This window comes from Hypomesus transpacificus, chromosome 19 (genome assembly GCF_021917145.1).
Source record: "Hypomesus transpacificus isolate Combined female chromosome 19, fHypTra1, whole genome shotgun sequence".
Taxonomy (NCBI): domain Eukaryota; kingdom Metazoa; phylum Chordata; class Actinopteri; order Osmeriformes; family Osmeridae; genus Hypomesus; species Hypomesus transpacificus.
This window is the reverse complement of record NC_061078.1, coordinates 8,779,842-8,795,545: the sequence shown is the minus strand read 5'-3', so window position 1 is coordinate 8,795,545 and position 15,704 is coordinate 8,779,842. Positions and strand designations below refer to the sequence as shown.

At 43.3% G+C, this 15,704-nt stretch overlaps 1 protein-coding gene across 2 annotated transcripts; it reads left to right on the top strand.

The window, feature by feature from the left end:
• Window positions 1-227: 227 nt before the first annotated feature.
• Window positions 228-10,865, top strand: ttc17 (tetratricopeptide repeat domain 17). Of its 2 annotated transcripts, none has more exons than XM_047042443.1 (25): window positions 228-428; window positions 1,097-1,186; window positions 1,432-1,601; window positions 1,856-1,967; window positions 2,171-2,302; window positions 2,633-2,742; window positions 2,981-3,128; window positions 3,361-3,500; window positions 3,734-3,894; window positions 4,039-4,151; window positions 4,311-4,457; window positions 4,690-4,805; window positions 4,947-5,103; window positions 5,244-5,315; window positions 5,577-5,801; window positions 6,015-6,204; window positions 6,885-7,037; window positions 7,171-7,439; window positions 7,764-7,914; window positions 8,097-8,217; window positions 8,756-8,915; window positions 9,178-9,261; window positions 9,588-9,707; window positions 10,037-10,180; window positions 10,416-10,865. In XM_047042443.1, exons 1-25 carry the CDS (start codon window positions 261-263, stop codon window positions 10,545-10,547), a joined length of 3,585 nt encoding a protein of 1,194 aa, XP_046898399.1. In that variant the 5' UTR covers window positions 228-260; the 3' UTR covers window positions 10,548-10,865. The 2 variants fall into 2 exon arrangements, with proteins under 2 accessions (XP_046898399.1, XP_046898398.1); XM_047042442.1 differs by having other exon boundaries at window positions 8,094-8,217.
• The last annotated feature ends 4,839 nt before the right edge of the window (window positions 10,866-15,704 follow it).

Sequence of the window (15,704 nt, the reverse complement as noted above, 5' to 3'; positions counted from 1 at the left end):
AACTATAAGGTCAGGCATGTATTCCAATAGTTTATTACAACAAATTGGGAACGATATATATTTAAATTAATCCATGTGTGTTAGGGAGTTTATATGTATGTGTATATATTACATGTATTTATTACAAATACACATTAGAATATACAGACAACATAGCTACAGTACTTTATGTTGATGGACAGGAAGTTTGGGAATTCCATCGTCAGCTGCTTTTACGTTGGGAGCGTTTTCTGCCACAAGAGTGGAAAGGAGACAGAAAAATGGCGGACTTCTGGAAAATCAGTCCTGGGTATCTGCCCGATGTCAACGTCTCACGAAAATCCTTTGCACAAGTTAAGATTTTCATCTTTCTGTGTATACTTTTGGTCGAGTCCGGGGGCGCTACTACCCACTGGGTCGTCACAGAAGATGGAAAAATTCAACAACAAGTACGAAATCGGCCGTGTTTATTCAAGACCAATGCTAGCTACATTACATTTAGCTAGCTACCTAAAGCGGAGCGTTGCATTACAGTCGAGCTAGCATTAGCTGTCATGAGCTGGCCAGCTAGGTACTTTTAACACAGACTAATAAACCCTTGGGAGTTTGAGTGGTACAAGAAAGTGTTTTTTTAACGTTGGGTTGATAGTGCAACAGTTAACATGCAGTCTACACATTTACAGCGAGACATTGTAAAGCTCTTCTAGCTACTGCAATTATGGTTAACCGCATGTCATATTGGCCGTTTACTGCCGTCTTTTCAGGAATACTCAACAACGTTAGCGCATTATACCAAACATATCAGTTGCCAGCTGCGTTGCACAGTGCATGTCAACTGAATGATGTTGCAAGAATTGCTTGACCAGCCAAGCCATTTCATCATGCGACATTAGGACCAAAGACAAGACAGTGGCTTATAGGCTATGGCAAACGAAACTATTTTACAAACTGATATGTCCAGGGATGACATATAATTTTTTTAACAACACAACCATGCTTAGATAAATATAATTGAGCCCCTGTTGCATGTATACTGTGTTCCATGCAAACTGAAGGAGCTGCTTTGGATGTGTAATGCCATCAGCCTGTTTTGAAGCAGACACTTTATTTGTTACAGGTCGACTCACCTTTAAATCTCAAACACCCACATGACCTTGTCATCTTCATGCGACAGGAGACCCGCGTCAACTACCTCAAAAAATTAGAGGTGCTGTCACCCTTTTATGGCATTAATAAACATGGAATCACTTAATGGGAAATCACTTACACTAGGACAATTATGGTGGTAGGTCTATTGGGCCTAGAGACCGGTTCATGCATGCTTTTAAAGTATACCTGAGTTTTGATATAATTTCAAAACTGCTCTTACACTATTTACTTCATGATGATTACATTTGCATTAGCAAAAAAGGTGGTCATTAAAAATAATTTAAAAACCCTCTTGTCACGCAGAAGCAGCTAGTTGCTCAGAAGATTCATATAGAGGAGAACGAGGACAGGGACACAGGGCTGGAGCAGAGGCACTACAAAGAGGATGCAGACTGTGTCACGGCTAAAGTGCCCCTGGGAGATCTGGACCTGTACGATGGGACCTACATCTCATTGGAGAGCAAAGATATCTGGTAAGCTCAAATGGTTAAAACGTCTTTATTATGCTAGTTTTAATAGAAAAGGTATGTGAGCGTCAATAAGCAATTAGTTACAACAAACTGCCAATAGCAGCAGCATGACATTGAATTGTGAGTCCACTGTGTCATGCTCTAGCAAAAAAAAATCATCAGTCCTTGGAATAGCCGTGAAGATCGGGAACTTCAAATTGAGTTATTCTTTTGGTCACATTAGAAATGTGAACTAATCATGTGTTCTTCCTTTGCAGCCCTGAAGATTTTGTGGATTCCAGGTCCCCTCTGCCCCCAGACCTGGAAATACCAGACTGTGCCAAAGTCTTTGACCTGCCGTATAGTATCCATGCCTTCCAGCACCTAAGGGTGAGACTTGCACATATAGGACACTTCAATTCAATAAGATATATGGACAAGTATCTATGTGAATGTTTTTTTTATAGTCTATTGATGGTTTTTATTGAAATATTCTCACGGGGTGTCACAAATGGAGTGTATATTGACACACGTCTCACTCTTGCCACAGCATTTTGTACATTTTGTTTACGTATTTTCTTTCTGTCCTAAAGGGCGTGCAAGAGAGGGTGAACCTGACCTCCCCTCTCCTCTCCAAGGAAGACCCTATCTTTGGCTCTGTTTCTCACAAGCTGGGCCACAGCATGGATGAGGTGGGACACAGAATCCACCAAGGGCTTCTAAGGGTGAGCCTTTTCCCCACTTGAGACATCCATATCAGTGAATTTTCTTGTAAATTACTAAAACAATGAGGGATGCACTGATATGAATATTAATCAAACTCTGGGTGAATTTGTTTACATCAAATTAATTTTTTTCTTTAATTATGCTTTTGAATGAATGCAATTTAATTAAGCATAACTTCAAAGGATGACAAAGCCGTTATTAAATTGTGAGATCTATATACGATAAGAGCGTCCTCTAAACGACTAAATGTAAATGTAAACCATGAATTTGTAGCCCCCCCCTTTCCCATTTCCACCCTGACATACCATGTGTGTTAATGTTTGTTTCAGAACTCTTCATCGTGGGTTTTGTACAACCTAGCATCGTTCTACTGGCGCATGAAGAACGAGCCAAAAAGGGCAGTGGACTGTGTGGTTCGAGCCCTGCACTTCTCTCCAAGGTATGCCCTGTTCAACACTGCTGGTTTATTAAAGGGATTAGCAATGGGATTAACAATGATAACATCTCTCAGCTTTCCAAAAGCAAAGCTTCTTTTTGATTTGTATATTTTGTTGTTGTGGTTGTTGTTGATCAATCAAAGCAAAATGGCTTTTTGCTTTGGCAAAACAGGCATACTTTAGATACTTCAACATTTGTTGTGTCAACCTAGATGTGTTTGGTTCCCCGCACACATGCAGGCAACACAAGGACATTGCCCTGGTTAACATGGCGAACATCCTACACCGGGCCCACTTCTCTGCCGACGCTGCCATCTTGGCACATGCAGCCCTTGACCTGACCTCTGACCTCCTCACCAGCCACTACACCCTGGGCAACATCTATGCTGTAAGTGATTCCTAAGGCCATGCCAACCAATCTGCATAATGTAAATTATATTTCCTGTGTAGGAATGACAAAAAGATGACAGTTAATGTAATTCAAAATGCAAGTGTTTTTACATTAATAGACATTTATACCCCACATGTCATTGTCTTGGACTTCTCTATTCTTCACCCTCTTCCTTTCTCTAAAACAGACAAGATAACATTTTCCCTGACATCTGATTCTCTGTCCTTAGATGCTAGGGGAGTACAACCACTCGGTGCTGTGCTATGAGCAGGCCCTGCAGGCCCAGCCTGGCTTTGAGCAGGCCCTGAGGAGGAAGCATGCTGTGCTCTGTCAGCAGAAGCTGGAGCAGCGTCTGGAGGCTCAGCACAGGTAAGGACAGGACCCCTCACAGTGTCTACACACACGCCAGCACTTCCAACCACGAGCACAAAGCATAGCAAGGCTCCTAAGTGCAACCAATTTAGTCAAATTTGCCAGACAGTTGCTGCTGTCACGTTATGCACGTTTACCCATGCGCATTCTTGGAAAGAGGGATCCGAGGTCCTAGACGTGGCGGTGATTCGCGGACCCATCACTTCCTTCCCCTCTTCCCCGCTCCCCAGGTCTCTGCAGCGCACCCTGAATGAGCTGAAGGAGTACCAGAGGCAGCATGACCACTACCTCCGCCAGCAGGAGGCGCTAGACAAGCACAAGCTGCTGCAGGAGGAGCAGATATTACGCAACATTATTCACGAGACTCAGATGGCGAAGGAGGCACAGCTGGGTGAGGATATAGATAGAATGGCAGTTCCATCGATGACAATGGGGGTGCTAGACTAATGCTGCTAATACATGTGGCTGCTTTTACACTCAATACTTAACCGCAATACATTGTCTGTCAGTAATACGTGTGTGTGTGTGTGTACAGGGAACCACCAGATGTGTCGTCTGGGCCCACAACAACGCAGTCTCTTTTGCCCCTTCGACCTACCTGTACGTTATCACCGCGGAGACCTGTATGAATATGTCCACTACATCCAGGTATACTGCAACCACCAGACATGTTCAACTTTCAAAACAAGTCACTTTCAACAATGAAATAAGATAATTGTGCTTATTTTGTGTGACGTAAGTGCAAGTACCAAAACGACCATTTTATGAGCGTTTCCTCATGTCCCCTCCCTCTCCTCGTCTCCTTAGTTCGGAGAGGAGATGTCTGTGGCGGGCAGCGTGGCTCTGGTCTCCGAGCACGGCGCTAACGAGACGGCCAACCCCCAGCTCCAGCCCTCCGTATCTGGAGAGCAGCATCCCGCAGCCCTGTGGAGCCAGGACGCCTACCCTACTGAGGTGGGTGCTTGTAAGCTTGTGTGAGTGTTGGCTAGACCATCATTGATTAATGAGTCGACCCAGAGTGTCACCAATTAATTGATTACTGTTGCGATGCTGTACTGTATATCCTAAATGTTTGCATAATGTGCCAGTACCACAAGCCGAAGTAGTACAATTAACTGTACAAGCAGTGTGTGTAATGTATGGGCTGACCTAGAAAGCTAAGTGGGTCCATGTATTTTTTCTGCAGGATGTCCAAAGGATGCTCTGGCCACAGAGAGCCGACTGCGCCCGCGAGTTCCCTGCAGTTCCTTTGGCACATTTACTTCCCACTTTCTACCTCCCTCCCGAGACGCAGGGCCTTAGGTGAGTGTGTCCGGGCTGTGTGAGTAACTCAGAGCCTAGAAGATCTTAACCTGTGCTAAGTATTGCAACCTTGGAGTTGAGACCTCTGGTTGTGCTGGCTATAGATAACAGCATTGTGTGTGTGTGTGTTCGCTCATACAGCCCAGTTCAGACTCTGCTCTATGAGAGTGGTGACCCTCCTAAGACGGTGGCCGTGCCAGACTGCGGCCCCGGCCCCCAGCCTGCCCCAGCTGACCTGCCTGTCTCGGTGGGCTGGCCAATGGAGGGCAAGGAGCTACCAGACCCCTATTCATTTCAGGTAGCTATCGGTACTAGGAGTCCTCATGTGTGTGTGTGAGAGCACGAGTGCGTGCACACGCCTGTGTCTTGCTGCATGCTTTGGGATATCCATAGACAAGTGTTCTCCCTGGCTGAATTGTGTGTGTGTGTATGGTTCAGGTGCTGCTCTCTCGTAGTGGAGGCTGGAGTTTGGACCAGATTGGTGCAAGTATAGTGCAAGCAATGAAACAGGTGAAGCACTTCCCGATGAATTCTCCAAACAGCCAGTGCAACCAAGGATCTTGGAAATACAAGCCCCAGAACATCACTAGAGGCACATTTTTTAAGTAAAATATATATTTTTGCCCTTTTCTGGGCCTCAAATCTCACATACTGTAACTATTAGGACTTCACTCTTGACAAATCTAGTTGAGCTTTGCCATACCAAAGACAAACCATGTTGCCATATCAACACCCCTTTTCACTTTTTTTTTCTTCTTCTCTTTCTTTTAGTCTAGCGCCCCCCACTGGCTGCTCCAGAACGAGGCTGCGTTATTCTGGAGAGCTAAAGGCAATGGCACTAGAGCCCTGCAGTGCTTACGCCACGCTTTAGTGTCTGCCCCGCCTCCGTACCGCCACCTTCCCCTCACCAACGCTGCTAACCTCCTCCTCCACCACAGCCTCACCGCCCACGCGTGCCCACTGCTGGTGGAGGCGCTGGCGCTCAACGCCTCCGAGGTACTTAACACGCACTCAGACTGTACGAGTTTAGGTGCATGAACTAGCAGCCCCCTGCTTGGGTCCCGGAGCATGTGAACCCAGAAATGCACACGGTATACACTCAGTATATTGTTTTTTTTGCTCTGGTCCTTTTCTACAATGTATATTTCGGGAATCTCACTTATTTTTCCTCTCGACCTCTCACCCTCCCGCTGTGGTTGTCCCTGGTAGCCTCACACCCTGCTCAGCCTAGCAAGCGTGCGCCTGGCCCAGGGCAACGTGACGGGCGCCCTGGGCCTGTTCCGCCACGCCCTGGCCCTCTCATCCATCTGCCCTCAGTGCCGGGCAAGCCTGCCCCTGCTGCGCTGCCTGCAGTTCTACCCCTTCCTCTACAACCTGCCGCAGAGGCTACCATGCCAGCGTGAGTCCACACACCCAAACATACATCCACTCAAACACACTCTTGCAAGGCCACACAAGTGTGTAGACTGAAACACAAATGCACTGCACAAATAATGTACACAACAGGCCATACAGTACCATTCCCTGGTCTACAATCTACTCCAGGGTATTTGGTGCACATACACACTCACAGCAATAGCCACCTGTAAAATCAGATCTATCAAGATAGTAATCAACAGCACATTTGTCTGAATATTTGAGCTTTTTTGTCCTTGCTGTATATCTCCTTTTGCCATATTTGTCCTGGTTTCCTCCCTCCATGGGGTCTCCTCCCTCCATCGGGTCTCCTCCCTCCATGGGGTCTTCTCCCTCTGTTCCTCCCTGTCTCTCCTGTATGTTTTCGGTTTCGCATTTCATGCTCTCTCACCCTCCTCTGCTCATACTTCTCCCCCTCTCACTTGCTCTACCACTGTTTTCCTCTGGTATGGTGAGTGAAGGGGAAAGGGCTTTGAAGTGGAGAAATCTGCCACTCAATAATTCAAGCTGGCCAAAAATAACAGCTACCTAATTTAGAATGCTGTATATTTTCTTCACAGAGCCCAAGTTTGGCTCCCATTACTCCATAAGTCCATAAGATTGCAAATTTTGTGTGTGCGTGTACGGCATGTTAATTTCGTATGTGTGTATTTGTCCATGCAGAAGGTGCCTTGTGTGTTGGGGAGGAGGACCTAGGAATGCAGTTGGATAAGTGGGAGCCTGATAGCATGGAGAAGCAGGACCCCACAGCCCAGTCTGGGTCTCTGCCTGGGTCTCTGCCTGGGGCTGCTCTGGAGGAGGCTCTTCTCTTTGAGAGTAAGGGGCAACCAAAGCTGGGTCTACAATTTGTACGCAAAACCTACAAAATACAAGAGGCATTAGATTGGGTAGAAGGATAATTCCATGTTTCTTTCCACTATTCCTCCCTCCTTCTCTCCGTGTCCGTCAGAGGTGGTCCTGGACAGTAACGGGTCAGGCGAGGCAGCAGGACAGCAGCGGGCTTCCCCCTCGGCCAGCGGAGCGGGGAAAGCAGGAGGAAGAGAGGGGGGTGAGGAGGAGGAGTGGCGGCTGAAGGAGGAACTGATGGGGGCTCTGGACGTGGGGGGCAAGAGGGGGGATCTCCGGGGGATCCGGGTGCTGAAAAACGACCGTGTCATGGGTGCCCGCCCTGGAGGGCCCTGCCTTGGGAACTGTGAGGATGACGAGGGGGCCGAGTGGGTAGGTGTTTATTTATTTGTTTTGTGTTTAATCATCCAAATATTGCAGTCAAACCCTGTTTGCCGATTTTCCATTTTAAACGTTGATTTAGGGTACTGGTTGTTTTTCTAACTTAATCTGAAGTAATATAAAAACATGAATGAAATGATTTTGTATGTAAGTATGTGTGTTAAATGACTAAACGTGAACCAAAGCCTTTGTCAGATTTGTTCTAATAGTCTCACTAAAACTAGTGAAGTGGTGAAAATCTGTAGTGCTGAGCTGATTATAACTACTATGGCAACATAAACAATCAAGGTCCTCACAAATGTCTTCCCTGTTCAGATAACATTTCAAGTGAAGCGAGTGAGGAAGCCTAAGGCTGAGAGCCTTGAGGTCTGGAGCAGCACTGACAATGGCCAGAAGGGGGAGCTGCTGCCTGGGCACTCTGTCCTGGAGATCAGCGGGCCCACTATCCCCTCTCCTGGCCCTTCAGGTACAAACGCACAAACAAACACATTAGACGCATCTGCTCACATTTGATGTATTTTCTTCACTTCATTTAAGAATAACATCCATACAGGACAGAGAAGCCCCCAGGAGGTGGTGCTACTGTCACTGACTAACTCATACTCATATGTGTGTGTGTTTCTGTGTGTGTGTGTGTGTGGCCAGCAGGGCGCTGGAGGGACTACACCAGTCTGGGCTGGCCCGGGCCTGAGGAATGCCAGCGGACACGCAGGGTGGACCTCACCACCGTAGCCAGCACCTGGCTGGCTGTGTCTGCCAAGAACATTGAGTCAGTACCTACCTCTGTCTTCTCTGTGGTGCTCTGGCTGTTATGGAATGGGTTACCATATGGCATTTTGTAACACCGGAAACACCATTGCAGTCATTTATTTGCAAACCGACTAAGATCTCGCTGAGAAAGGAAAATGACCGTTTAGAATAACAACACTGTGGATATCCAGTGTTTCCCACACATAGACTAATTTGTGGCGGTGTGCCACAGAATCAACACCGGCCGCCACATTTTGTAAAGAAAATGTGTTAACACTATTTAAGTTAAAACACGCAGCATATTCGTTCAGCTGCATTTCTTTTCCCTGCTCTCCCTCCGTCTCTCTGTCTTTCACGCGTCTTTTTCACATACACACACACAGTCACAACGTCAACACACGTTAGCAACGATGTATACATATGTCGTTCTAGTAAGACAGACAGCTATATCAACTATATCAATCTGTGGGAAACACTATCTGTCATTTATTCCACACTTGAAAGTACCTCAAATGACATGACCCCTTTTCCATCTCCTTACACCCACTCCCCCACAGCATCACGGAGCACATCGACTTTGCCACCCCTCTCCAGGAGCCAGCAGCAGAGCCTCTGTGTAATGCCAACCTGGCCACCAGCATGCACACCCTAGACCACCTGGCCGGAGTGGCTAACCGTGCTGCCATCCACTACACCGGCGAGAGCCAGCTCAAAGAGGTTGCTGCAGCAGTGATTCACTCTAAGGCTATGTTAGTTTAACTGAGCTTTTAGTGTCACCAGAAATAACCTACCCAGTAATGCAGCAGTGAAGTGAACAACTCGCAGCTACCCAGTCCAGTGTTCAGAAAAGGGATGAAAATACATGGATATTCCAAATGACCTCCCAGCCACAAATGTTTGTTTTGCCGTGTCCATCTGCAAATTGCACCCACCTTATCGGCACCCCTTCTTCCTCATCTTCTACCCCCCGGTGCTTTAGGTGCTGCAGAATCTGGGAAAAGACAAGTTTCCCCCCCAGTCCTTTGAGCAGGTGGGCACGCGCATCGCCAAGGTCTTGGAGAAGGTACAGTACCATTGATGCTCACACAGTTATGAGGGTCAAATATAATGTTGCTCCATAGAAAGATGATCAACCTCAATTTGTAACATGTTGGATTCTGTCGCTTTTTTACTGATTCAGGTTGCAGTTCAAATCTACAGGACATTTGACTGTACAGCCTCGATTGTGTTTGTTAAAAGTTCATTTACAAAGTAAAGGCAACAGGAAGCCACAACATGTGGTTGTGTTATCTAACCATGCAGTATATCACCCATGTTCACATGCACACACTCTTCTCAATCACTTCCCCTGTCTTTATATCTGTCTCTCTACAACTCGTTCTCACACAGAACCAGACCTCTTGGGTGCTATCCAGCATGGCAGCTCTTTACTGGAGGGTGAAGGGTCAGGGGAAAAGGGCCATCGACTGTCTGCGCCAGGCCCTTAACTATGCCCCCCACCATATGAAGGTAACATGCACTTCATTTGAATTATCAAAACATGCCATATTGCATGAAAGCATCATAGATCACAGCCATGGTTAAACTTAAATATAATTGATATAAACGGTACATATATGTACACAATATGTCAATATTGTTTAAAAAAAATGATGGTGAATTGTTAAGTTTCATCGGGAGTCTAACAAGGGTACTGTATCCAGTCTCTTCTTTACATGTACTTGCAGTTCTTAATCAACAATAGCCAAACCCATCTTTTGTTTCTCTTACTGTAACACCCCATTTCTCTACGTACCTAACTTTCCCTCTGTCTCTTTTTCTTTCCCTCCCTCTTCTAGGACGTGCCTCTGATCAGTCTGGCCAACATTTTCCAAAATGCAAGGCTGTGGGAGGATGCCCTGACCGTGGCCCGCATGGCAGTTGAGATCGCCCCGCACTTTGTCGTGAACCATTTCACTCTTGCCAATGTCTACATTGCCATGGTGAGATGCCAATAACATTTAGAACATCATACCGATTATTCTGGTGGAAGGGCTCTGTTGTATTTTTTGATAGTCAATATAGATTGTTTAAAATGGTTTCGCAGGATTTTGACAGGAGCAATAGGTTACATTGTAAAGATTTTTCATTTGTTATTAAAGCTAAATTATATGATCTATTATTGATCATATTTATGTTGTATGAAAGCTAACATTGTTTGTGGATTCCCATTTTCAGGAGGAGTTTGAGAAGGCCATGCACTGGTATGAGTCCACTCTCAAGCTGCAGCCAGAGTTTGCTCCAGCCAAAGACCGTCTAAGAACCATTCAGTGCTACCTGCTTACCAAGAAAGAGCGTCGCCAGCCCTAAGATAACTGACCCACGCCAAGGAGTAATAGCGGCACACACTCAACAGAACCAACAAGTTACACACAACTAGCAGGACATTTGTCAAAACGTAGTGTTTGAAGTTGGTTGTCTATTACCAATCTTAAACAGAATTTTGGGATTCCTTTTTGTTGGGATTCATTTCTGTAAACTGCATAGTAAACAAATATAAAATTAGCTTCAGACAGTTGGAAAAAGAACTTTGAAACATGTCAGACGTTCTGAGCTGTGTGGGGTAAAGCATGATCTATGAACCAATCCCCATGTTATTTATAATTATTTATGGTTCTTCTCTCTAAGGCAGGGGTGTCGAGCTCCGGTCCTCGAGGGCCGCTGTCCTGCATGTTTTAGATGTTTCCCTGATCCAGCTCACCTAATTCGAATGAATGGTCGTTATAACAACCCTTTTAATTGAATCAGGTGTGTTGGAGCAGGGAAACATCTAAAACATGCAGGACAGCGGCCCTCGAGGACCGGAGTTCGACACCCCTGCTCTAAGGCAATCAGATTTGCAGTGAACCACAGACAGGAAGCCATGTTTCTGGAAGTCAATGACAGATATGAAAATAGAAAATAAGATGACCCATTTTAATAATATTAAATCTCAGATGATTTCTTTCTTTAGAACGGTTGAGAGTTTAAATACTGCTACAGGGAGGTAAAAACCACACCAAAGGGAATATCTTGTGTTGCTCCAATGCACTCTAGAATAATACTAAAAGCAACATGGTCCATAGGTGGTGCCATGTTTTAATTAAAATACATTTGTGGTTTTAATTGAGAGTTGTCATCCAACTATATATTTTTTATGAATAAGAACGTTATGTGCTTAGAAAATGGAAATTGCTGCTGTTCTTTTCTGGAGCAAGTGTACTGAAGCTGTAGAATGACCTGTTTCAACACTTTTTTCATCTTGTTTTGCACTTTTAAGTGTCTTTCTTAATCATTCCTATTTATATGGGACCTAGCATTTTGCTGTAAGCAAAGTGGATGGATTGCAAAAACAAGAAAAATACAAATGAAATATGTTATTAATTTTGCTCCTTTATTTATGAACATCAAAAAACTAGAATTGGTTAATTTATGACCATCTTTGAAACTGAACCGAGATTTTAAGTGTTCAGTGTATAGTGTTTAAAACAGTGGATGAAATGCTCTCATCTTCTCATTTTGATGTATCCATTCATTGTCTTTGTAAAAGTCCCAACCTCTTTTTTATTTTATTTATAAAAGTGAGCTGATCTGTTGACTTGAGGCTTACAATGAACAGAACTTGATATGGCATTTTTGTCAAGTTAATTTGTATTTTCACTCAACCAAAATCAATGTTCTATTATAATTAAATTAAAAAAATTGAGACATTTCATTGCTATGAAGATTAAATTGAACGTGGTTACAAACAATTCTCCAACTGGACAACTGTATTCACTTCAACTCAACCATTGTTGCACAAGTGCAATTGATGGTGTTGTTCAACAAAAAAAATCTCTCAGAGAGAAACAAAAAAATCTCTGCCTGAGGATGGCAGTGTTTCATTCTTGAAACTTCCAAGGAAGCAAATGTGGTTTCCATGGTTTCAGACACAGAATTATTTGACGTAATCCCAATTCAGGAATCATTCTACACCCTGACATTAAATTGTGAATACACTTACTATTTCTATGACTACTAAAATAGATGCCATGACAGCAAGGACCTTTCATATTAGACATCTACAGTACGAGCCACAACCAGAAATATATAAACGTATATAAATATATAAAAAATCTAGTTTGTATAAACGAGTGTTGCAGCCTGGCCCCCATATGAAAAGCCCTTTAGGAAGGCCTGAACTTTACTGGTCAGTCGTTTAAGGCCCTTTGGAGAAAGAGCTTCTCTGGAACAGTCATATAATGAGTTTAGCCTCTACTTCTTGGTTTACTCAATGATCAGGTTCTTCCATACCTCAACAAGGTTTTGTTGTTGGAGTTCTGGGGTCGGGGCAATGCTTCAAAAACATGTTTTTGTATGTTGCCACTTGTGGATGGAACTTAATCAGTCTTTTTTCAAAGGAGAAGCTGAAAACATTTGACATCAAAAAGGCAAACATTGAAAACATAGAAACAAAAAACAAATAGATATGATTTGGTTTCTACCAAAAATAATTATAAAGAATTGATCTTAGTCTATTCGTTAACCAGGCCTTGGCCTGCCTCTTGAGGCTACATCAGGGTGGATGTCTATCTAACAGCAAGAGGCAGTATGTTCCTGAGGTTCCTTGAAATGAAATATTCAGTAGCCTGACTGGTGCTGGTACTATAAGAGCTTCTGTTCCTAATGAGTGAATAAAATAAATGACAAAATAGTAAGGTTGTACTAGCAGAGGTCTTCTTTTGCAATCTTGATATTGAGTCATCCAAGACCTCATAAACATCTTGATCTGGGATCTTACTTCACAAACAACCAAATCAATCAATCACAAAATCAAGTGTAACCGCAGCTATTTTACACATGCTACTTAACTTAAGGAAGACCTAATTATAGAAGATAGTTTTCATTACATTGTTCATCAAGCACGTTGCTTATGATGTGAGTCTGATTTTAATTATTGGATCTTGTTTATTGATGGGACGGAACTGTCATTTTGAGATAAAACCTCAAATAAATGACTTCATAGGTTTCATTGCAGATTTTCTAAAGATATCAAATTATTTGTGGAAGAGCAGTGTTCCATTGTTTCCATATGCAATATGTGCAGATCTGCATAGACAATGCAATTTTTTATCTGCCAACACTTTAGACACAAGCATAGTGTAGCCTGATATTTTTAGAAACCTGTACCGAAACATGTCAGTTGTAGAGAGGCCCATCACACATGCACTCACTGATAGAAATACCATCACAACACATGAGAAGGCAAAATGCACATTTGAGCGTTTTTTCCCCCCTTTCTTTGGGTTCAGTACCTTGGAGAGCGAACATCTCATTGGATTTCGAGTGGTTGTGATCATTGTTACCCCTGCATGAGTCTATTTCTGTCCCCTGAACCCTCTCAGTTTTGCAATGTTTCTCAATGAATAATTGACTGTGATGGTATTTTTGAACCAGTCATGTCTTGGGTACAGTATATAAATAGACCGTGTGCAGCAAAGTGTGCATGGATTTGTTAGGAGCGCTTGAACTGGGAGTGGGAGTTGTGTTATGTAATAGGCATGTGAGTGAGCACGCCACAGAGACTGCACTGAATGGGGCCAAGCAATATTCTGCACCCATTGAATGTTTTAAGAGTACCTGTGCCTCAAAGAAAAGCAAAGAAACATTGGACAAATAGTTTCATGATGTTATCCACAGCCACTGTACAGTATGTATACTGTATGCACCATTCTGAGCAATGCTTAATTCTTGAAAGCTGTTCCTCTTAGAACAGTGGCAGCAAGAGTAGTATGCAAAGCTCTGCATTTGTCATCTAGAAAGTACTGCTATAGATTATTGTGGAATATACTGTTTTGAGGTTTTGCTTCAATGAAATTAGGCATGCTACAGTGCAACAGAAACAGGTAAATATCCAGGTCAAAATCCCATTTGCCAAATCCTGGATCTTAATCCAATGCATTGGGTATTTATTATATCACGGGTATGTTATGTTAAAGAGCTGCATTTGCACACCATATTGCGGTCCTTATACTATATTATCTCCCACTCTACTGCTCCATAACTCTTTTTTTTGCACAATGTGAATTCATTTGATACTATTTTTGAACGTCTGTGTTTCTAAGGGATACCTAATGATGCCATGACGTCAATGTGGGTCAATGGCACACTGGTAGGCTGAAGTCAAGTTTTCTGTAAAACAAAAAAGAGAAAAGAAAATGATGTTGTTTCAATGGTTAAACGTACAACAAATTGAACTACATGTAAAACATCTAAGTTTTCACATGGCGTGTAACAGTTTCACATGAAATTCTATCACTTTCTTAGGGTAGCTGGTCCAATAATTCTCTCTGCCGCCTCTCTTTCATTCACACACAGACTCACACAGAACCTGCTTTACACACACACACACATACAAAAAAGGTACTTGGAAAACTTCTCTGAGAAAAATCTACTTCTGATCAGGAGGTGACCAAACACACACACTGGGTAGTCTAGCCATCTCTGCTGATGTGGCATACAATAGAGTATGGAGCAACTGGTTGCCTGGTGAAGGACATGAAGGAGCGGCGATTTGTATTCCATTTCAATAGCATCCTCCTTTAAATACATGTCTAAGCATGTTGACTGAAACACTTGCTTTATTAAAGACTAACAACATTAACATATAGCCTATGTTATGGTTATGTCTTTGAACCCATTCAAACCACAACATCCAGGCAACTGTTCCTTTGTTGTATCAGCATTTAGATTCAAAAGATTTCAGTGAGCGCTGATAAGGCCATTTTAAAACCAGCAGACAAGGACAAATTTTGCATGAAAATGTGTTTGAGATTTTAAAGAATTTTAAGTGATCAAGCAGCAGACAGAAATTTGATTAGATATTTGCCCATAGCCTACACCAGTCATTGCTTTCAAACTTTGTAAGTAAACATTTACCATGACATTCATGTGCAATGATTGCAGTTAGAAGTGGACAAATAGTGTTTCAATGAGATCAAGCAGGTTGTCTACTTGAACTTCTGATTTACCGCTGTCCATGGCACTGAAACATCTGAGAACGCTCATAGCCGTCGTTGGTGCTGTGCCAGAGTGGCATGCAATTCATGCTTATGCAGCATGAGAGGAGACGCTCGTATCTGTTGAGGGACGTAGCCTTCCTGGCACCGTTCCTACAGAGCTCATCATTGAGACAAATCTGGTAGGCTCAAGCAAATAAAGTAATCATTATGGTCTTTGTAGTTTAGACTGTTTTTAAGAAACTTAGATTGTGGTTGAAAAAGGTTTTCCAAGCTTTTATCTGTCTTGAGAGCATCTGATGTGACAGGCGACATTGACCAGGCATACACAAAAAAAAAAAAATAATACTCTACATGAAAATGTAACAAAGAAGATGTGTCTGCCCTTTCAGATAGTAAGATGACATTTAGGTACTGTTTTGTCAGAAACATCTATTTAGGGTTCCTATGTGCAGCAGAACGTTTATATCTCATCTATAATATCAGAAGG

Excerpts from the sequence above, each read along its gene's own strand:
- ttc17 (XM_047042442.1), top strand. The coding sequence starts at position 261 with ATGGCGGACTTCTGGAAAATCAGTCCTGGGTATCTGCCCGATGTCAAC. Across the intron at positions 1,187-1,431 it reads ACTACCTCAAAAAATTAGAG|AAGCAGCTAGTTGCTCAGAA; the intron begins GTGCTGTCACCC and ends CTTGTCACGCAG. Across the intron at positions 7,038-7,170 it reads GGAGGCTCTTCTCTTTGAGA|AGGTGGTCCTGGACAGTAAC; the intron begins GTAAGGGGCAAC and ends CGTGTCCGTCAG.